Source organism: Amphiprion ocellaris, chromosome 1 (assembly GCF_022539595.1).
Source record: "Amphiprion ocellaris isolate individual 3 ecotype Okinawa chromosome 1, ASM2253959v1, whole genome shotgun sequence".
Classification (NCBI taxonomy): domain Eukaryota; kingdom Metazoa; phylum Chordata; class Actinopteri; family Pomacentridae; genus Amphiprion; species Amphiprion ocellaris.
Genome location: NC_072766.1, coordinates 24,222,588 through 24,245,203, shown reverse-complemented (window position 1 = coordinate 24,245,203; position 22,616 = coordinate 24,222,588). Strand labels below are relative to the sequence as shown.

Sequence of the window (22,616 nt, the reverse complement as noted above, 5' to 3'; positions counted from 1 at the left end):
TCATCAGAGTTTTTTAACTTCCCTGCTTACCTCAGACACCCGGACCTCCTCCATTTTGTCAAGCTGTCGCTGCACAGCCTCCCTGTCCCTCTCCAGCTTCCTCTGGGCGTCTCTCAGCCTCTCCAGGTCTTTCTGGTACTCCTCCTTCTTGTTCTGCAGCTCCTGCTTCTCCTCCTCCAGCTCTCTGTGCTGCTTCAGTATCTCCTCCTCCTGCAGTAGTTGGGAGAAACATGGATTGATTTATTGAAAAGACACAAGTTGGGAACATGACACATGTTTTCAGGACTGGTAGAAATGCGTCTTTTTAGTATTTAATTCTCTCTTAATGCCAAAGAAACATGGAGTTGTGGACTTTGCTGAGGATGGGTAAATTATTCTGTGACTGCTAATATTCCTACTCAAGGAAACATAGACACGTGAGGAACTTTACTTGAGTATTTCCAGTTTCTGCAACCATTTAGTTGTACTCATACATTTACAAGGAAATATTGTATTTTGTACTCCACTACATTTATTTGATAACTTTAGGTACTTGTTGCTTTGCAGATTCAGATTAATAATCAGCCAGTATTTGAAATGTTAAGATGTAAAAGGTCAGATGTAAAATTCTGTAATTTACAGCAGCTTCTTCTCTTGTTGTTCAGCTTGTCACAAGTTAACGGCAAATGCTAAACAAAAAAAAAGGGCTTGAGTTAGCTGACTTAGTATGCTAAGGTTAACCTCATCCTCATTTTTTAACAAATGAAATGCCTTTGACCCTGTAATTTTTATCTCAACGAAACTAAATCCAGTTGTAGAATTTTTAGGGTTCCAGTCAAAGCTATACTTTTAAGGCATCCTGCCATCACTAGAAAGCACTGCAGGAAACTCTGCATGTCTTGCACAATGCTACATTGTAATTTGTCAGGTAAAGCACTGCACAAGGTGAATTACTCCAGTACGAATCCATCCCACTCTTGAGAAAAATGGAAGGGGTAACATTAAAAATTATAGCTGCCAAGAAACATAATAATAAACAGACCTAGTAGAAGATGATGCATAGCTACCTGTACATGCACCAGAGCCTCTCTTTCAGTGAGATGCTGTTCCCTGATTTCCCAGTCCTTCTCCCTTCTCCTCTTCTCCTCAGCATGAGCTGCCTGTTGCCTCTGCAGGGATGCCAACTCCTGCCGGTGCTTCTCCAGGCTGCGCTGCTTCTCTTGCTCAATCAGCGAGCTGGGCCGTGAGGACGGCCGTGATAAAGACGTACAAGAGGAGGAGCGCTCGCTCAGGGCCTGCCGCTGGTCCTCTATGAAACTGTCCTGTTGGACTACCACCGCCTGGGACAGACAGAGCCAGAGAGATTAGGTCGGACAGCCCTGCTAGTGCTGTCATATTTGGCTCTTCAAAATATTATCTCTGTCTGTATGGCTGTGCTCACACTGCACCACATATGACGTCACTTCAAATAGTTTTCCTTCTTGTTTCACACATGAAGACAAATGTTCAAATTTACATTGACAGCAAAAGGCTTCACAGAGTTGCATCATCCCAATTCTGATTTGGAGGGCATGGATGCACTGTAACGTCCTGTATGGAAACCATCGTACCTGCAGAGTGCTGAGCAGGAGATGCAGGTTGGAGACACTGTGGAGGACCTGCTGTTGGAGAAGAGAGAACATTGAGTATCACCTAACCTCAAAACGTCCTGCTGTGTTCTTGTAATAAGGGAGAAAATTCCACTGCACAGTGAAAACTGTTTGATGTTGCCGTGCTTATTGCTGCACTCCACTTTGCTTGTTAAAATACACCATTAATGGCAGACGTGTTACATGTAATGTGAATTTACCACAGGACTTTTAGATAAATCCAAAAGTGACTTGAGTTTAGAAAGATGTGACGTTTATTCCTTTCATACACTGACAGAGGAACAGGGATGCTGACCTTTTGTTTGCCACCAGTGTTTACTAGGACATAAAAGTGATCCAAATAATGTTACTGGGAACACCATAAAAATCTTTTATAACGCAGCACGTCTGGAGAAAGTGTCGTGGCATCACACAGAAATACAGAGAAACAGCCTGTACAACAAATGCAGAAAAATAAATGAGCAGAATGCACAGTTTTACCTATGACATCTATATATATATACACACACATATATATATATATATATGTATACACACATACATACATACACTTCTACCTATGCTTTTTTAAAAATGTATTTATTTATTATTTATTATATAGGAGGATGGATTGTCATGGCTTTTGGTAGGGATGTCCATGCTGCACAGCTACTGGACTAGATTGGCACTACATTTTGTACAGATACAATATTGTTGGCTTTCTTAGGATGAATTACAATCACATTGATCATTCTCTGATTTTTTCCGTAGCATTATGAGGTCAGGATGTAGCATTTTTGCACTGCTTTGTTTTCTGACAAAATACTTTATTTCCATCTGCCTCAGTGATTCGTGTGCTTGTGGTAATTAGCAAACATTAGCATGTTAAAATGCTAAACTCAGATGAAGCCCTTGTCTGCCAAACAGCTATCATATTTTGTCTGCTAACTTACAAAAACATGAATTAAGTTAACAGTCTCACATAGCTGCCAGCATGGCTATTGTCTTGTATGGACTGTTCACATTGTTCTTTAGAATATTTCTGTGACACAAAAGATGAAGTATGCAACTCTAGAGAAATTTGGTTGATGGTTAGCTAGTAATGATATTTAGACAGTTAACATAATCCAGATTTACAGTTCGTCTCTACCTCACTGCCTCATCCTATCTCCCCATCTCCCCTCCCTCTGCCTTCGTCCTGTGCACGAACATGCACAAGACACGCTGAAGTGTTGTGTGGATCAGTTTGAGCACTTTCTTTGTGAGCAGTTTGAGCTAGAAATTTGAAGATGGATTCTGGGGACATATAAGACTTTCATTACTGTGTTAACAAGGGGCACAATATGGGACCTACAGTAACTATATTCTTCTCTCTTGGTAACTAATTCTGCTGCTGTGCGTGAGCTGCTTGAGATTCCTGCTCACTTTCATCATAATTTTGGTTTAAAAGCTTGCTATTGCCTTCACTAAATGACTTCTTCCCTTTATAGTTTACTTTGTTTGCCACGTGTTTTGCTGTCAGTTGGAACCGTTGTGTTTTTTATTGCTTGGTTTTAGTGTTGCATAATGCTACCAACATGTAATGGTACCGCTGCATCATCTGTGGTTTTACTGCTGTTTCAGCTAATCAACTGATTAATGCTGAAAACAATGATGTTGATAAAGAGTTTTGACAGTTTCCATGTAAACAGGGGCTCTAATTGAGTTAGTGACAGGAAGTCAGTGTTACCTCACTGTTCCTCTTCAGCAGCAGCAGCAGGTTGGCGTTTCCTCCCTGCACACAAACGCAAACACAAAGTAAGTAAGCTAGAACATGGTGATACTCTCACATGCTTACATCTACTAGTGCATCTTTGCCTGTGTACTGTATGTGAACATCTGTCTGTATACTGTATAAATTGCTGACTGAATGTGATTAAAGCTGCACATATGGGTGTGCTGCAAAATCTAATTGTATCCGGCAACGTTATGTACGAGTCATGCAGTAATACAGCATCCTTGCAGCTTTTTTTAAAAATTAAGATGAGTTGGACATCTCTAAAAATGAATCTTCCATTTACAAAGAAGAACACAAACGAATGTGAACACAACAGAAAATGGAATGGTTGAATTAACTGCATTGTGTTTTTAATGATGACTCTGACTTGTGCACAGCTTCGTTCTTTTACTGCTGAACTCTCTTTGAACTTTGGCTCCATGCCCAGGATGAAATGTTAAGAAAAATCAAATGCTTCCCTTTTGTTTTGTTCAGAGAGCAGGGTTTACAAGGAATGTCCTGGAGACTAGTTTGCTCAGGGATGAAAAAGCTGCTTTTGTCAAACCACACATTACAGTAGCTTGACTCTGCTAAAACATTCAAGAAACAATTATGTGCAGTCCGGCTGCTGGATATATGCAGGATAACTAACTACAAAGGCTGGCGTACAGTGCAGAGCTATAATAGCAGCACCTAAAGGCGGTCCATTCATTTTCATCCACTATTGAATTCTTACACAACTGATGGTCGCCATTAGCAACGGGACCTGGCAGGGAGAGTCAAGAGGCTAATTCACTGGAGGCAGAGAAGCATCTAAATTCATCTTAATGGTATTGTTAATGTTGGAGGACAAATACACCCCCACACATGCCCTCAGGTTCTATGTGAGGCATGGGGGCATAGCGGCTTCAGAGTTAAGAATAATTGGCTGCTGAGATACCGACCTTCTTTAAAACACTGTCGGACTCCGTCCTGCGCAGATCTCCTGCCATATCCTCACTCTCGTCTCTGTCTCCACCTGACAAAAAGGGAAAACCACAAGAGAAAAGATGAATCAGTCAGCAAACACTACACACTCAAGAACAGGTGTTCTGCAAAACTCTATGAGAACAGGGACACAATACGCAAATGATGATCTTACATGCTGAAACAATGCCTTACAGATAAAATAAATATGTATGCTTGGAGCAGAAATTAATGTTTTATTTGATGTTATAGCTTTTTGGGTAAGTAAATGTGAAATAATGTTGTGATGATTAACAATGTATATCATTTTCTAGTAATACCAGCTCAAAGCTCACCTAAAGGACTAAACTCTATCATGTTTCCACAAATACAGAGTTTTTGCTTTTGTACCACCTCTAAGTAATGGAAAGGGGAAGACTGTAAAAATCCCAGGTGAAAATTTATTTCTGACAGGCCTTAGAGGCATTTTGTGTTTACTAGTACAAAATGTGCAAGCCAGTTATACTGACTATTTCTGTTTATCACAAACAGACATGATACAGATAATCTAGTGTGGTTCATGCTTTTCATACTAAGTGGTCTTCTTCGGTGGCCATCATTTCTTCAGTGCTAAAAGGCACTTGATAGTTTAAAATGGTCCTTTTTAAGGGAAAAAACATTAAGAACAACACTGGAAAGACCAGACTTACAGATAAGATGGGAAATCTGCTTTGAGATACACAAGCTTTCTGTCAGTCAGTACTCAGTGAGCTTTTCATCATCAGGTATTTATGACTCATTGCTGACTCATTGCCGTGTCAGAAAACTGGTGTACCGGTCGAAGAATTGATCAAATATTGGTGCAGATCAGGACCATTTTTTAAAATTTGCACGGTAGGATATTGAACTTGGTGGAGGAACGTGCTCTTCAAGTGCCCTCCTGGTTGGCACTTTGATTTCCTTTGCATTTGTATTTTCATGCATAACTTACAAAAATCCTTTTAAAGCCTAACTTTAAACTAAAATACTAATGCAATTAAACTAATTCTAATATCACTGACAGAGTCACGCATTTCATCTAAGTGGTATAATGTCTTGACAGTCTGTAGTGTTCGTATTTGCTGTTCTATTTGTGTACTGAATCAAATAAAAGCTACAGTTTTTCAAAAAAATCCTCATCCTGATAAAAGGTGTCATCGCTTTGCATCAGTCCTCCAGGTACTGCTAAGGATGTAGAGATCTGGAACTTTCATGGCTCAGTATCTGCCACACTTTCAGCTTGCAAGCCAGCAGTTCAGAGGTATCGCCCCAGGCCACATTTCCCCCAGGAAGCTTCAGCTCTACTGTCCAAGCCCCCATCTAAAATGTTTTATCTAACTGCACTGAACAGGAGCATTGTGGGAAATGCTGAGTGTGGCGCCTGCTGTTAAGGGACCACCAAAAATCTGTTTTAAGATGAAAAATGAAATATTTTACATTTAACACTGTGCTGGGCTTTCAGCAGCATCAGTACACATTTGCAGTCCAGTCACTGAGTCAATGCAGTTATCTGGACAAGCAGGTGGGGGTTCAGTGTGTTTCACTGTTACAGCCTGACCGCCAGACTGGATTGCACAATCTTTCTGTGAAAACTGGCATCAGCACACATCCAGAGCAACAGACTTACTCTTACTGCTGTGCATCTGGTGACTGTCGAAGCCCCCAAAGGTTTCAGCGCGACGGGGCAAACACACCGGCCCTGCGCCTGCTCCCTCCTGGACGCTGGCCATCGCCCCTCCCAGGCTGCCGTTCACTAGTGCCTGTAACGTCTCCACTGTCATGCACACACAAACAAACACACACAAGCAAACATCAATGTTGAGGTCAGTAAGTGAATTATCTCAGCTAACTGTGTTACAGTTCAGCTCTGCATGAATCCTAGCAGGCACTTCTGCTTTCAACCTGGTGCTGGCTCCTGTTGCTAAGCAACTATTGACAAGCTGCTTGAACCAAAGGAGCTCTTTGGTTACTAAAAGTTTAACTATCTTTGCAGTCTGAAATTCATATAAACTCTGGAAAGACGGACATATTGCAAGAAGCATACGGTGTATATTATAGATGCAGCACTGTGACCTTTCCAGTGAAAATCGGGAGAATCCAAGCTGCTGCTGGGGGATGCAAACTCACAATAAAACACAATAACCTCAGGAGGAGAATTACATTACTGCTGCCAATTCACATATCAAATAAGGACAATTATTGCTCCAGGGTGTAGGAGGAGGAGGTGAAAAAGATGTTCTGTAGAAGTGTAGCTAGACCTTGGCTGCTAGTTTCAAAAGTGAAAATCATTACAGAAGTTCTTCTTCACACATCTATTCTGCATGAGAGCTGCCGACTATTCCTCTTTCCACTGTCACATAGTTACCAAACCTGTAGACTGCAAAACAAATCCCTGGTATTTTTAACTAACTCTGTCTTTTTGTAGAACAGTCCTTGCCTACAGATGTACTTAAAAATCAGGGTGAGCTGTATAAGGCTTCCTCATATAGCTCACAGCTCTGACCACTAGAGTAACTCAACTCGTTCACATGGAAACACCTGCTGGTGGTTAGGAGACAGGATTTTTATTGTTGTGCATTTTTAACTGAACAGAAGACAATAAGAAAAGCAAATAAGTCAATGTTTTAACTACTAATTATATTTTTATTGAAACAATAATTATTACTACAACAAACCAAACGGGCCTGGAAACAAGTTCGGTTTTTCTTCAGAATATTTTTTAGAACACACAACCTTTGAAATATGTGTGAAAGTTTCATTTTCCAGTCTTTCAAAAATATTTCCAGACCCAGTTGTTTAAATTTAAAGTCATCTTAATGGGAAGAGAATGCAGTGTGCTTCACTGTCTTTCTCCACGTCTTTTCCCTTTGTCACAATATACAGTAGCTGTCTCAGTTCACTTCTTTCTTATCATGCACATTTGATGAACAGGGCTGCCAAGCAAACAGAACTGGAATAAAATCCCGAAACACATCCTGACTGCTTTAATGTTTTCTACATACTTTTTTAAAACCATCCAAAAACACAAACACTCTCTTTCTTAAACTTCTGCTCTCTGAAGCTCTGTTGAGATTTAACTACCAAGCCAATTAGTTTTGAAACAGGGTATACTCCCATCTAAAGGATTTGAATGAGTAAAGAGGTTTCTTAACATACAAATCAGACCAGTGTCATGCAAAATCAATTAGTAGTGTAGACCATCCGATTTCTGTTTTGGATCAAGGATTAGTGACCGTGTATCCCTCCAGATGGTTGCCAAAGTACAGCCTATTCATATGCAGACTCAAAAATGAGTGGTAGGGGAAATTTATGCAAATTGCATTGTAAACTGTAGATGAAGCTGGCTGAAACTGCCAACATGTGCCAGTAAAACTGTGTCCAGATGCAACTATTTCTGTACAAACAATAGGCCTTTTTCACAGCAACATTTTGACTTGTCACACCATAAAAATCACAAGTCTAATTAATGATATAAATCAGCAATATGGTTTGGTGCTACAGTCCTGCTATTTTGTATTGTGGCTCGCTGGCAAAGCTAAGAGGGACACTTAATACGGAACGGAGTCATCATTAATTTTTGTTTGCAACAGCTGAGGGTTTTTCCACTATGACAAGTCATACCGTCTCCTTTAAAAATCCTATCATACAAAAAAACCTGCTAAATCTGCTGTATTGATGGTGGTAGTGGTGGTTTTAATACCAGCAACAGATTATGACATAGATCCTCCATGTCGAGCATATTATGAATTGCTATGCACACTACTAACAGATAGTAGTCATACTACCAGTGGTAACTACTGATGAATTTGCCAGAAAAAAATGCAGAGTGGTCTGTTGCTCATACTCGTACTGTTGTCTGTAATTACTGATGTAAACAACCAAAGAAGTTCAGGGAGTTGTCTCTATATCAGTGGGTTTGCATAGTAGTTAGTTCCGTTTTATTTTAACAGTGTCAATTTGAAAAATATCTAGAAAAATGTGGTTTAAGATGCACTTCTTGTTTACGTGGGGGCTGGGGGAGATGAGGTTTGGCGTCAGGTGTAAAAATGTTGACCTAACATACTGCTACCTTATTGCATGCTTCCTTGTAAGAATGAAAACATCACTACATGTCAACAATGTGTCTGCAACCACAGAAGGAACTTTATACAGTACATGGGTGGTACAGCATGTGTGACATTTTTGCAGGTTGCAAAACTGACATTACGTGTAATTGTTGTAAACCTTATGTGTTCATGTTAAACGTTTCAGTCATAATGTACCATGATATATACGAATGGAAACTGAGAAAAGGAGCTGTCTCCCTAACTTTAACTTCAGTCTATTCCGCATTATTGCAAAGAACACTCAATGAATGCTGAATCTACAGCATTGCACCATTGTAACCCCTCTCTTTCTCTGTCTTACCTTCCTGCAGGGCATCTTTCATGATGGACGCCCCCCTGGGTGGTTCCAGGCTGCAGGCGGACCGAAAGAAAGGCTCGACCTGCCGGCAGGCCGCCTCACCTGCGTTCAGGCCCTCCCACATCCCTCTGAAGAGCCGCACCTTCTCCTCCAGCAGAGACATGATCTCTGTATCCTTCTGCCGCAACAGATCTGACCAGCAGAGACAGACACACAGGAAGACATGCCCACAGTGAAGAAAAACATTACGTGGTATTTCAAGCAAATGTGTCTTTGCTTTGTTTCACACAAACACAATAAACAGGTTTCACTCACCTCTCATCTCTTTGGCTTTAGTCTCTAGTTGTCTCTTGTCATCTTCTGTCTCACTGGGAATCCCTTCATCCTCATCCTTCTCTCTGTCAAATCAAGGAATAAATAAACATAATGTACTACATCTAGCAAATTACACTTGATTAAAGATTTACGAACAACCATTACTTACAACAATTTAACAGAATAATCGCTTACATAATCAACAAAAAGTAAGTCATTCATCAGTCACAAATATCAAGTATTTGTTGGTTGTGGCTTTTGAAAATGGGAACATTTACTGCTTTGTATCTATAAAGTGAGAATTGGGAGCCTTTGTATTGTACATCAGACAAAAAACAATCGATGTGAAAATGTCAGCTTGAGCTCGGGGATATTTTGAATTATTTTCACCAACTTCTGCCATTTTTCAGACATACAGATTTCTCCTAAAATAAAAAAGGATTAATGAAATGATGATTAGCCTTAGTCCTATCTACAAACAATCACTATGAGCAACATTACTACCACAGGACAACAGACAACATTGAGAGTATGTGATATTTTTTGGTGGGGAACACAGCCAGATCATCACTTTCGTTTATCTCTATTCCTGCCAATAGCTTGATCTCAATTTTGTGTTTTGACACAAGTCAGACAGGGAGGGAGCGAGACAGAGTACTAAATCGCTCTCCTTCCCGCTGGCTGCATTCGAATAATCCTCTGCTTATAGCGAGCTGCCCTTGAAGCCAATCCAGCATTAGACTGTCCCTGAGTACATCCCATCCCCAGGTAGAGTGCTGCTAATCCTCCTGACAGCACTGTGCTCTATCACAACCTCCCATATATTAGTATCTAGAGAACTGGGCTGGGTCTAACTCCTGGTTTACAACACAGATGCACATGGGTGAACTCTAAGAGGCCAGTGCCGAGTGGAGAGTTTGTTTGGCAGTTGATTTTACAGGTTACACAAAATGGGGAAGATTAGGTCAGAGTACAAGTTTGGATTAAAATGCTGAAGTAAAAATGTTAATTCAAAATGTTTAAAATATCCATCTGGCAAAAAATATTAGCATATTTATCCACAAATGTATTCAAGTAGAAACACTGAAATGAACACGTAAATGAGTGACACTCACATGGACTGCATGGCTTCCTGTATTAGCTGCATCCAGGTGTTGCGTTCGTCCTTCGAGTTGGCAAGAACCTCCATCATCTCCGGCTTCTCTATGCCTGCTGTGATGAGGAAGAGGCCGCGCTCTTCGTTCGCGACCTCCCTGACAATCAGCTTCTGGAGGGAGATGACCGTGGAGCGCTGGTCCTGCAGTGAGAAAGGGGTGAGGAAGAAGGGGAGGGTTTGATGGAGGCGACATGGGAGGAGAATGAAAAAAAAAAGAAAAAGATGACAGTGGGAGGGTTGAGAGGGAAGAAAGGGGGAGGAGGGAAGACATGGCGAGAGGATGCAAAAGGCAGGAAGAATGGTGGATTGACGAACAGAAGAAAAGGAGGGGTGGAGGAGCAGAAAGATAATGACGGGAAGAAAGACAGAACCAAGTGCAGACATAAAGGGACAGACAGAAGGAAGGTCAGTATGAAAAAGAAGGATTATAGAACAAGTGAGGAAAGGGGCGAGAGTATAAAGACAAAAGAAGGGGACAAACTGAGATTCAGGTTCAATGCTATTGTCATATCAGTCAGCGGCTAACTCTGCATCGTTCAGGCTGCCAACACTGTGAAGCACGTTAGTACACTAACACCACCAAATGCTTTTCATTTCTGCTCTATCCAGTAAAACTCTAAAGTTGTAACCACATTCCAGTGTTTCTCTTGCAACCACTTGTTGGTGTAAGAATAGGTTAAGTTTTTTTGTGTTTGTCTTCCTAGTGTGACTACACTGTAAACAACTGGAACAAAAGCTAAAGCCTCTGCTCTGAAGTTCAAATTAAATCAACTGGGTATCTCGTAAGAGTGTTTTTCGGGTCTGAAGTGTTTGTTTTTACCTTCACCCAGCTGCAGCTCAGTGAGGAAAGACTACTTGTGGAAACAGAATGGTCGAATTTGTACTAAAAAACAGGCGGCAGGGAACGCTTCGTGTCCAGAATAAAGAGGACAGAATTATTGCAGAGACCAAGTATTCTTGCATATAATAGATGAGTGTTGTTACAGTCCAAATCTATCCATCGAAGAGTGATGGATTGGTCTCTTCCCTAAAATCCATTGTCATTTTAACTTTACAAGAATATGTTCTATCTCTTGCCCAGGTAATGGTGATCTATGATCTTGTTGCTTCTATCTGTGTGTGCCAATGGTGATCTACAGAACTGAGGCATATTCTCCCCAGAACACAAGCCTGTTCACATCTACTTAGAACCACGTTATTCCCCTTTTCAGTGTCAACAGCCCCAACTCAAACATGCCAGGCCTTTTTTTTTCATTGATGGATGTGATTATTATGCCACAGGCCTTCCACTGTTTTCATTCCCTGTAATGTGAGTGTGTGACTGTGAGAGAGTGTGTCGTGTCATATCATCAAACTGTGAGTCCTGTAAACACGGAAAAAACGACTCAAATCTATATGATTTATCACAGCTGGGTTAGAAGCCCAGGGCCAGATCTGCTTTATTAGGTGCAGCTAGTGTGTTAGCTAGAAGCAGGGATTATTGCATTATTGCACAATGGGAAAGCCAAGAAGGCCAGCTAAAACTAACAGCAACAACAGTAGGATAGGAAAATATGACAACATCATCTCTGGTAATGCTATTAAGATGTTATGTGAGGAAAGGAAAAAGAGACAGAGTTAAGAAAGGCATAAAGAGATGGAGCGAGAGAGAGAGAAATGACAGTGAGAACCTACCAGCATGGCAAACACATATTTCTGGTCTTTTTCTTGGAGGAAGACAAAGACATCTGATAGGAGCAGAGCATGGACCTCTGGAAAACCCACAGAAGAAAGAGTTGTTTCGATAAGTGAAAAGTTCAAACACATGAACGTATTTCCACATTTCACATATTTGCAAAAAAAAAAAAGAGCAAAAAAAATAGAATTTGTTAGCCGGTAAAACAATAGCAAACATCTCCTCACCCTTTAGTCTACCCTGCATGTTCTTCAGCTGCAGTGCTCCATCATGGATCAGCCTCCTCCTCAGCAGGTCCTCCCTGGCGAAAATTTGACCGCTCTTCATCATCATGATGGATTTGCTGTCCATTCGGCTGTGGAATTCCTTCAGACGCCGTCTTTTTTCATGCTCGTTCACCTTGCTATCAACCGCTGCGATCACCTCCTTCACGAGCCGAACCGCCTCTGTCAGGTCATCGTAGTCTTCCTGGTTCTCTGTAGTGGACATAGAGAGGGCAGAAAGGCGACAGCGTAGCTCAGGTTTGACTTCACCACTTAGCCTTGTACCAGATTATTAGTGGATTAAGATTTTAAACCAACAAGGGCACAAATGCAGGCAAATTATATTTGAGAAAGTCCATTTGGTAATTTAGCAGCTCCAGATGAACACACTAAAACCTGCTGGGTAAAGTGGCACAGCTGAGCAGGTGTTTATGCACAGCAGAGGATGAAGTGACATTTCGGTTCTCATTCTGGCATTTAACTGTGCCTGGATTTCCACTCGCTTGCAGAGAGTGCTGAAAGCTTTCTTATGGCTTTAGTTAATGAGTTGGGCACACATATTTCTATAAAGTCACCTACACCTCATCCATGGGTACTGAGTTTTGCTTCTTTCATCTCTTGCACTACTCTTATTCTGCTGTAATTTAAAATAAAAAATACAACTTAATGGAACTAAAATGACGCTGTGCCAAAACTGCACTTACACATGCGGCCCTCACATTTTGGATATTTGTGTTCCTTGCCTACATTCCTCCTTCTCCAGAAAGAGAGATGAGTTCTTTGTGAACTTTCCTTCAGCAAGATTACTGCATCTCAAAGCTTTATGGCACTTATCTTTCCTGCCAGTAACTCTGTATGCAACATCAACTCACAGTTTCTGCTCTGTAGGTTAATTACAGCAGATACACAGTACAGTACATCTGCTTTCATAACCAAAATTATCTACCATTTTTCTGAAAATGCCATTCAATATGTCCATGTATGTCGAGTGTGAACGAGCTTAAAGAATGCACACTGATGATTAGATGATGTTCTTGCACTAAGCTGATAACCACTTTGGCAGGTGCTGCACTGACATTTTCCTTAGACTCACTGAAAGGTAACTGATATAAGGACCCCACTGGACCCCAGAGTGAGAAATTGACTGAGGAAATAATACCTTAGAACAATGCAGAAAGTACAGGTCATCTAAAGTGCTTCCATGAAGGTGTAGGTTTGACCTCTGTGTCAGTGATCTAAGTGGTCTTTTACATCAGATGCTAGCTGATATATATATATATATATATATATATATATATATATATATATATATATATATATATATATATATATATATATATATATATATATGTATATATATATATATGTATATATATATATATATATATATATATATATATATATATATATATATATATATATAGAGAGAGAGAGAGAGATAGATAGATAGATAGATAGATAGATAGATAGATAGATTAGTATTTCACTATCATCAACTGCTGTCTGTGAGCCAGATTGCTCCTTTGGGATATCAAAGCTGTAATTCATAAATCAACATTTTGGGGAGTTTGCTTATTTGTCTTCTGATTTTATATGCTAAGCTTAGCTAACCAGCTGGTAACTGTAGCCTTACATATACTGGACAGACACCAGAGTCTTCCTATATGACCCTCAGTAGGAGTGTCTTTTCCAAATGTGGACCTATTCAATCTATTCCTTTACCTTTCATCTAACTGAAGTGTGATCCTGTACATGGAGATGAGCATGTGGTTCATATGGATATCCACTGGAACCTGCACATATAAAAGCTATCGTTCACCTTGGCATTGGCTGAACCATTGCATGACTTAAAATGAATTGTTTACTGTTCCATTGTTTGTGTTTATTGTTCTCTGATTTGGTATTTGTTTCTCACTGCTATCCTTTTTGCTCTCTGCTCTCCTCTAATCCCAGTCATCGAGGCAGATGGACGCCCTCCCTGACCCTGGTTTAGCCAGAGGTTTCTTCCTGTGAAAAGGGAGTATTTTCTTCTCACTGTCACCAAGTACTGCTCAAAGGTAATAGTTGGATTCCCTCTATCATGTAATATTTTAAGGTCTGGATGTTACTATGTGAAGTGCCCTGAGAAGATTCCCAAGATGTTGGGAACTATCACAATATCAATACTGAGTGGCCTCAAGCTCTGCACACTGAGGGAAAATCCAGTGTCGATATGTCTCTGATATGCATGTTTGTTCTTGAGTTTTGGACACAATATGTAGCATTTTTCACAAAAGTGGAACATTTTCCTGCTATGTCTGTTGCCCTTCAGTGCTTCTATGTATCAAAATACTATCTCTAACTGTGAGTGTGTTATTTCCTCTCAGTATATGTCAAAGTTGGCAGGAGAGACTCTTCCTAAAGCACCTTGGGGATTAAGTCAGAGCTCCCCCATCCCACATAGAACTATAAACAGGCTTTGGGGAAGGATTAGAGAGAATGTACACAGTGGGAGGGCAGCTGACGAGCTGCTTTAAATCAGATATAAATATGGTGTGAAATTTTTCAGCTCCTCGAATTATGCTTGATCTATTATCCTTAAAACATCCATCCAAAACATGTCTCATTTTTCTTAAAATATATGAAAGCATGTGTGAGAAATTCTACTTTTCAGGATGTTTCCTAAAACAAGTGCCACAGTGTGGGTTGTGTTTCAGTGTACGACAAGAGCTGTACTCGTACAAGAAAAAATAGCTATAATTAGGTATTTTGAGATCATTTTGTCTTTTCTCAGGATCAAAATGCTGTGACAAATATTAATGTAAATAATACTTTCAAGTAAATATAAATTATAGAATAATATGTAAAGATTTTTCAATTTCTTTCTACAAGTTTGGAAACACTATTTCACATGAACAGTTAACTCCAGGTGATTGAAGCCTGAAACTGCTTCAGAGTAAGATGGCATTTACACTTCTTATGAATTTGACATTCAGCAAATGGGCCAATGTGGTAAAACTTATGCATCTCAATAACTCCTAAAACTTTACTTTCCTAAAAAGAACTGTCTTACTAAAAGTTTAGTAGTGGTTTGAACTGCAAATCAGCTTGTTCCTTTCACAATCTATATACTGACACCATTTCCTGTGTACTAATGCAATGACTGGCCTTAATCTGTCTTATTTCTGTCAAGTTTATGAAACAATCCCATCAATGCAAGAATAATTAAGGCACCCCAGCAAAGAAAAAAATCTAAATACATAATGTGATATTTTTCTTTACTGACTTTAAACCTATGACTTTAAATGCACTCCCTTGCGCTGCATAGAGGGAAGAAATATCATAATACAGTATACTGTACACTAGTATACTAACCCAAACCCTATTGATACACTTTAAGGCAGAAACTCCTGCACTTAGCCTGGAATTATCAATCTGTGTTCATTCAGGATCTTCCTTCTTCCATTTCCCCAGTGCTAATGGTTACACATACACAAAAAAACATGGATGACTAGTGAGAAGAGGTCAACGTGAAACTAACCTTTCGTGTGCTGCAGCATTCTTTGAATGAGCACAGGGTACTTTGTTATCCTCTGGGTCACAAGCAGGATGCATTCTGGGATACCAAGCCTCCGCACAATGCTGCTACTCATCTTTTTCTGAAACAATCAACAAAAGGTACTTTAGTGAAACATGCCAACACAACAGGTAGCAGGGTTTCACATAACCTAGGGAGAAACCTTAAATTCTCTGTAGAATAATAAAGCAGTAATGAACTCAACATGGAAGAAGAACAGGCCTTTTGCTTAACACTACAACAAGTAGTCTCTACAAGAGAAAACAATGTTTGTTAGAACCCTATTCAACCAAAACAATCATGTCTGGAAAGCCAGACATCCTCTACAATAATTCAGCAAAAAAAAAAAAAGCATGAAAACAGACTTCTCCAGAAAGTACCACTGCTTCTTGGCAGATACTTGATAAATATGCAAGAGAAAAGGCTCACACTAACTTTGATAAAGGCTTTGAAGCGTTTGTCTTTGGTCAGGAGGTCCTTATAGAAGTTGACAGCTTCGTTGTGGCGGCTGCAGAATCTTCCATAAACCCTCTTCATACTTTCACCATTGGATCCTGAGAACTAGAACATGATTTGACAGATATGAATACACAAAGCAAACACTGTACAGCATAGCAAAGAGAGTTAAAAAGCTGTAATGTTGTATGTGGTTGGGGTCTAATTTTAAAGTTTCAGAACTTTAAGAGTGAGCTGAGAGAAATGTTTGGGATTTGTAGGCACTACTCGGTGCAATATTTAGTTCAGAATGTGCAACTTCACATAAAACGTGTATTTATGCGGCAAATAAAAAGGTTAGCATTAGCTAAGGATTAAAATCACTGACAGTATAATACTTTACCTACCTTTAACTTAGGAAAAGTCTAGATAATGGAATGTTTGTTATGTACGTAATATTATAAATTGTGTAAAGTCTCCTGCAAACATTTTTTTAAAATAATTTAAAAAGTAGGACCACATCACCACTTCCTCTACTGACCTGGCTGACCAGGATGTCTCCAATCCTGCTGATGATGAATCCTCCGTCCAAGGTCCCCGCCTCAAGCTGGCTCTCCCTCTTTCTCTCCAGGAGGCGCAGGAGGTGCTGCGTGTGGAGATCCAGGAGTTCATCCAGAGCAGGGAACAGCTTCTCCACTGTCTGCGGCTCCATTTGCACCTCCTTCTGCAGGCCTTTGCTGTACACTTCTGACATGATACGCAGCGTCCGGATGTGATGCATCTCTGTCTGCATCAGCTCTGCAGGACATAAAAGAAAGTGATACCTTTTCAAAATGATCACATAAGCTGCAGTTTCTATATCCTTCACACACCTAAGAATCCACATATTCTATGTCAGAGTTCTACAAAGAGTTTTATGGAATTCATTATTTTTGCATGTCAATGCAGAGTTTATATAACTGAGAATAGGCTTTTCAGAATAATGTCAATGAGATTTGCCGCAAGTAGATTCAAATCAAAAGCAAGAGGGATCTCAGGGACTTCCACGGTAAACAGGATGTATCAACGCGTACTTAAATTAGGTAAATTAAGTAAAGCCTCAACAGACCGTTGAGACTTGTAGATGCAATTGAAACAAACTCAAGAGAAAGTCATCAAGGCTGGCTGAGGAAAAACAGAATCAAAGTCCAACATACTTGAAAATAACAAGCGCAATATCAGGTGATAAAACTGTGAATTTTTCTTTCATACTACCAATCTGGGGATTAAAGGCATTAATTCATTGTTTCTAGGTGTTTTCTGTGCTTAAAATGACCAAAAATAGTCTACTAAGACTAAATAATCCCTTTCTAGTTGACATTAAAGGAGAGGGAAAACAAGCAGAGACTAACCTTGATTAAAAAAAAAAGGTCACGCGCATTTAAAGACCTTGTGTCTTCCTTAATTTTTCAGTTAACATTCTAACATCAAGTCAAGCACATATTATGTTAAGTCAAAGTCGCTGCATTAGGTGTATGGTAATCAGACGTACCATAGATGACATCTTGCCTCTTTACCAGCTCTTTGTCCAGCTGCTGCAGGTACTGCTGCTCCACACCTAAACTCCACGAGTCGGCCTCCAGCTCTTTGGCATCTGCCTCAAACTCTCCCATCAGCTGCCCGTCCATCATCTCTGTTCCTGAACCAACAACACCGTTTACTTTGATTAAAAAAAAAAAAAAAAGTAAAAAAAAAATATATATATACTTTTTTTAAAAAGTTGACTTTCTGTGAATGTGTATTGACCTTCATCAGTGAGCGATTCCATGGATTCTGTAACTTGGTTGGTTCTGTTGAGGGAGTCGGTGGACTGAGAGAGATACCGCAGGCCTTTAATGGGCATCTCATCAAACACCGGGCTGCATGGAGAAATGATAATAATGCAGCGGTCAAATACGGTGTTCAAAAAATCAGAGAAGGCAAATAAAGGCTCGACACCTAACAATTAAAAATGGCTTCAATACAAAGGTCGAACATCAACAGAAATATTTTCTGTCATTTAAATGGAAATGTGAATGCCTGAGGCTCGGCATGCGGCTTCACATGCACACACAAATACAAACACACACGCTGCCGCTCACCCAGCGATGTTGCTTATTGAGAGACTCTTTGAGAGGTTGTTTCCATGGAAAGTCATAATGCTGGTATGTCTCCGTGATGATGACATTATCAGGGATGAAGGGTCTTCAGGTGACAAGATGGCCGACCAGGGACGTTCCCTCGTCCCACCAGCTGGACCAGAGACAATTTATATTACAGTTTATATTACAGTTGCAACCTGCACACCTTTCAGCAACCACAGTGGATCCTCTTTGAAGAACCCTTGTAATCCCTCATCTCCATCATAACAATTTTGCAAGAAAAAAACTAACTTTTTTAGTTTGTTGATTAAACAACTGACATTGTGGGTTTTGAAAAACTCTGAGTGTAGGCTAGAGGACTTGTTCAGTCTTTCATACCCTGAGTACTGATGGATTTTCTTGAGCGTAACCCTGCAAAAAAAATCCTGAATCTAAAAACAGCCCCACAAGAATTCTTTGTTATCACAGTGCATCACAGTGCACATACAGGAATCACTCTTCTTGGTAATTTTGCTGCAAATAAGGATTAAAATAGAAAATAAAAATCAAAAAGTCCTTCTACTAGAGTTTTGTCAATGAATCTGCAAATAGCTGCTGACCATGATGATTAGTTTGACACTCACATTTGTTCCTCATTGTGACTGTAGGGAAAGAGCTTGAATCTGGCACTGCAAACTGCTGTTTGGGCAACTAAATAGAGAATAAAAACATAAGTGAAAAGAAAATTGATATTAGCTGCAGGACAACAGAACACTACAGAATCAGTGGAGTGGAGTAACGTGAGGGAAGTTTTACCTTCATCTTCACCTTGGCACAAACAGGCAGACTGTCCCTGCAGCCCTTGTGGACGGAAGCATTGCAGTCTGAAAAGAAAAGCAGCTGTGAATACTATGAGCCTGGTGAGGGTGGTGGTGGTGGGGCCAATGAGGGTGTGTGGAAAGGTGGGGGCTAGAATTTGTGACTGGTTTTCATAGCCAGCCAGGAAACTCCACCAGCCCGCTAATGAAAGCCAGACTGGAGCAGAGCATGTGATGCAATCGGAGGGTAATACTGCTCATGGACGAAGGGAAAAAAAACAGATAGGCTGTGGAATGACACACACACACACACACACACACACACACACACACACACACACACACACACACACACACACACACACACACACACACACACACACACACACACTGAAGTGCATGGGAAAATTTCAATTATGTAAACATTCCCAAATCACTATTTAGGAACAAAGTCTTCATTCTAGATCACTAAAATAAGATCTATTCTGTAATCTGATCCCATTCAAAGAAGGCCTCAAATTATCCTGTTTCTCTTTAGAACCAGCCATGCAGTGTTCATATTTAATACTGCCCTTTGTGTACATACTTGTAGAAAAAAATAACACAACTGCTGTTGTTAATCAGGAAGTGCTTGACAACAAGAGGAAGAACTGTTTCTGGTCGTGTCAAAATCTAGCTCTGTAACAAGGCTGCACCAAGTTTCCACTAATTTTCAAACCAGAATGTTCCAGCACACAGAAGTATATTTGACAGAAATGTTGCACAAGTGAAACTCACAATACTACTATCAGACCTTGTCAACCTTGCTAACATGCATACAACATTTCCACTCTTAGGATTACATGAACAGACTTACGGTCTCAGTTAGGGTGACAAAATAATGCTGTGAAACTCAACAAGTGTAGAAAGGCAGTGATGCTGTCACAATTAGAGGTTAAAAAGCCCCTCTATCTACTGCCCAAAAATAGTCTTGTGTTACTGGAAAAAAAACTGTTGAGGGGGAGGGGGGTGGGGGGTGATATATCTAATTATGACCTGCATGGTAAAACTATCTAAAACTCCTGCACTGTTTTCTCCCTTTCTTTCTTCTATTCTTCATGGTTTTATTGGGAACTCTACTGCTTTATGTGGATGTCCATTATTTACAGCTAATCTTAGACAAAGGACCACTGTATTGGTGTGCTGAATGGACACCAGCCAGACATCTGCAAGTACAAACTTCTACAACACACCCTCGCAACTGTCAGTGGCTTTAATGATCTGAACCAGAACGACTGAACACAACAAAAGCTGTTTTCACCAGTCTGGAGTATCTGAGGCATATTGTGACCATTGAGACGATCACTGCGATCCATCGCAGAGCTGGTTTCTCCTTTTTTAGGCTTTTTCTGGGGTTGTGCCAAAGACTTGTGCAATAAACTACATCCTCTTTAGGGCTGCTCCTTCCAGTGGAAAAACAATGCAGAAGCTGTGTTGTTGTCTGTACTGAAAGTCTGACTTGGGTGCATTAGAAGTAGCACTTTGGGGAGTTTCACTACTTCACACAAAATCATGAAGCTGGTTCAGACAAGTACGCCAATCCAGCCAGACAGCTAACTGCCAATAAGGAGGATACAGAATACAGTGACTGGTCTGTTTTGACAAGGCAACACCCTGACTACACAAAGCTATATATACAAAACATTCAAGCTTTCAGGTACTGCTAAAGCTTTGCTTATATCAAAGGCATTGACAGGCTTGTATTTTGAAATCTGATCAAATGCAAAGCGAAGAAACCAGTGATACTTTACTATAAATGTAACATTTAAATACATATGTGACCATAGATTTAACGTGCATGGTCCAAAATCATTCATGGGACCTTTATAGTGGATGGACATGACCTGTTGTATAGCTGTATGATTCATGGCTGATCATGGATGCCCCTGAGGACATTTTCTTTTCCACTATAGCCTTCTGTTTCTGCTCTCTGTATGTTCAGTGTTGTGTGTTTCTGAAAGCGGAGCTTTGCATGTTATCAGATTAGCAATGACATTATAATGAGATGAATTCTGTTAACAAAGGCTCACAGCACTTAATGGGCTTCAATTTGACTTAAACCAACAGGAGTCCTGATCACTAACAAATAGCCAAAGAAAAAGACTGGAGCTAAAAATCACTGCAAGAGATAAAAAAGAAAAGAACAGACAGAGGTACTTACATGTGCAATAGAAAGCTTCCTTGTTGTTAAAAGCCTTATTGCACTGGGAGCACTGGGCAGCCTGATTTGAGCTGACTGGTGCAAAAAGATGACCGTTCACAGTCTTCTTGTCCTTCTCCTTGCCTTCCTTGTCTTTCTCCTTTTTCTCTCGTTCCTTTTCCTGCACAAGTGGAATCACAACAGTTAAGAACATAACCCAAGCATGAATTTTGCTTCAATAATTATTTGAACTTTTTTATCATCCAATTAGAGGTTTAGAAAAGAATAAGATTTCCAGTGAATCCAGGATACGTGTGGAGCAGACTAACATACCAGACACTGACAAAATGTTTCAACATTTGGCCAGTTGCTAATGTTAAATTCCAATCTAAACCCTGCAGAGCAGCATTATTACTCGGATGTACTACACAGCAGGGGGTTTGCATATTAAGTGATGCATTATTTATGCTGACAACAAACTGTCTCATTAAGGGACTCTTTTAAATAAAGAGTGTTTTTGTTTTAGACAGTTGTTTCTGGTTTGTCTCATTTAAAGACAGTGGGATGTTTCAGCCAAGACGCTGATAATTTGCTACTTTTGAACGTTTGTAATGCTTCAGATGACTGTAAGTAGTACAAACAGTAACCATTTCTACTGTTTTATGACACATTTTCATAGACATTGTGTTGTTTCCTCCGCTACTGTCAAGCTCTTATTCAGACCCTCTTATGATGAGACTCTTCTGCAGGATACACGACTACTGACAGAGACACACTGTCTGGGAATCAAATTTTGACCTTTCCAAAACAGGGCTGTCATTCTGATGCCTCTGCATTAATGGACGAGGTCATCCTCAGATGTTGGTCATCTCCGTACACTGAGCTGAATCACAATCCCATAAAGTGATGCAGAGAAGAACAGAGCTCTTATTCTCCTGGATTTACATCACAGAGCCTCCACCCAAACCCAGAGGAAATGGGAAAATGGAGTTTTCCAGTACGTTTTAATGGCCAGCCCTGGGCCTCTTGGTTTGAGAGGACCACAAAGCTCTGACACACCAGAGCACATTTTGTTCAGTCGTTTCAAGATACGCTGACTGGCCCACAGTGTGTTTTATAGCCATTACAACACATAGGCATTACAACACACAGCATTTGTTCTTGACAGCAACTGTCTAACCAGTGATCAAACAGATGAACGAACTTGTATGAATTAAATGGCTAATTAAGTACTCTTAATGGCAGTAAGAATCATGTTTTTGATATTATACAAGTTAATATTTTTTAAAAATGTAAAGACACTTTAACTTATTAGAAGAGAGGAAGATTCCCTGTTTGATTTGGCTACAAGCAAACACGACAGGAGAAG

At 40.1% G+C, this 22,616-nt stretch overlaps 1 protein-coding gene across 9 annotated transcripts in view; it reads right to left on the bottom strand.

The window, feature by feature from the left end:
- LOC111587385 (A-kinase anchor protein 13) overlaps window positions 1-22,616 on the bottom strand; it is a 107,788-nt gene that overhangs the window by 5,987 nt on the left and 79,185 nt on the right. For 8 of the 9 annotated variants that reach the window (XM_055009601.1, XM_055009600.1, XM_035942492.2 and 5 more), the window contains 20 exons: window positions 21,269-21,428; window positions 19,067-19,134; window positions 18,895-18,961; window positions 18,272-18,422; window positions 17,937-18,049; window positions 17,683-17,829; window positions 16,693-16,949; window positions 16,152-16,277; window positions 15,681-15,798; window positions 12,125-12,373; window positions 11,897-11,973; window positions 10,182-10,363; window positions 9,067-9,149; window positions 8,755-8,943; window positions 5,975-6,121; window positions 4,308-4,381; window positions 3,337-3,381; window positions 1,590-1,640; window positions 1,047-1,319; window positions 31-210 (listed from right to left, as the gene is read on the bottom strand). In XM_055009601.1, the coding sequence (XP_054865576.1) occupies window positions 31-210; window positions 1,047-1,319; window positions 1,590-1,640; window positions 3,337-3,381; window positions 4,308-4,381; window positions 5,975-6,121; window positions 8,755-8,943; window positions 9,067-9,149; window positions 10,182-10,363; window positions 11,897-11,973; window positions 12,125-12,373; window positions 15,681-15,798; window positions 16,152-16,277; window positions 16,693-16,949; window positions 17,683-17,829; window positions 17,937-18,049; window positions 18,272-18,422; window positions 18,895-18,961; window positions 19,067-19,134; window positions 21,269-21,428 (2,757 nt within the window). The remainder of the gene's footprint in view (window positions 1-30; window positions 211-1,046; window positions 1,320-1,589; window positions 1,641-3,336; window positions 3,382-4,307; window positions 4,382-5,974; window positions 6,122-8,754; window positions 8,944-9,066; window positions 9,150-10,181; window positions 10,364-11,896; window positions 11,974-12,124; window positions 12,374-15,680; window positions 15,799-16,151; window positions 16,278-16,692; window positions 16,950-17,682; window positions 17,830-17,936; window positions 18,050-18,271; window positions 18,423-18,894; window positions 18,962-19,066; window positions 19,135-21,268; window positions 21,429-22,616) is intronic. The other variant, XM_055009605.1, reaches the window with a different exon arrangement.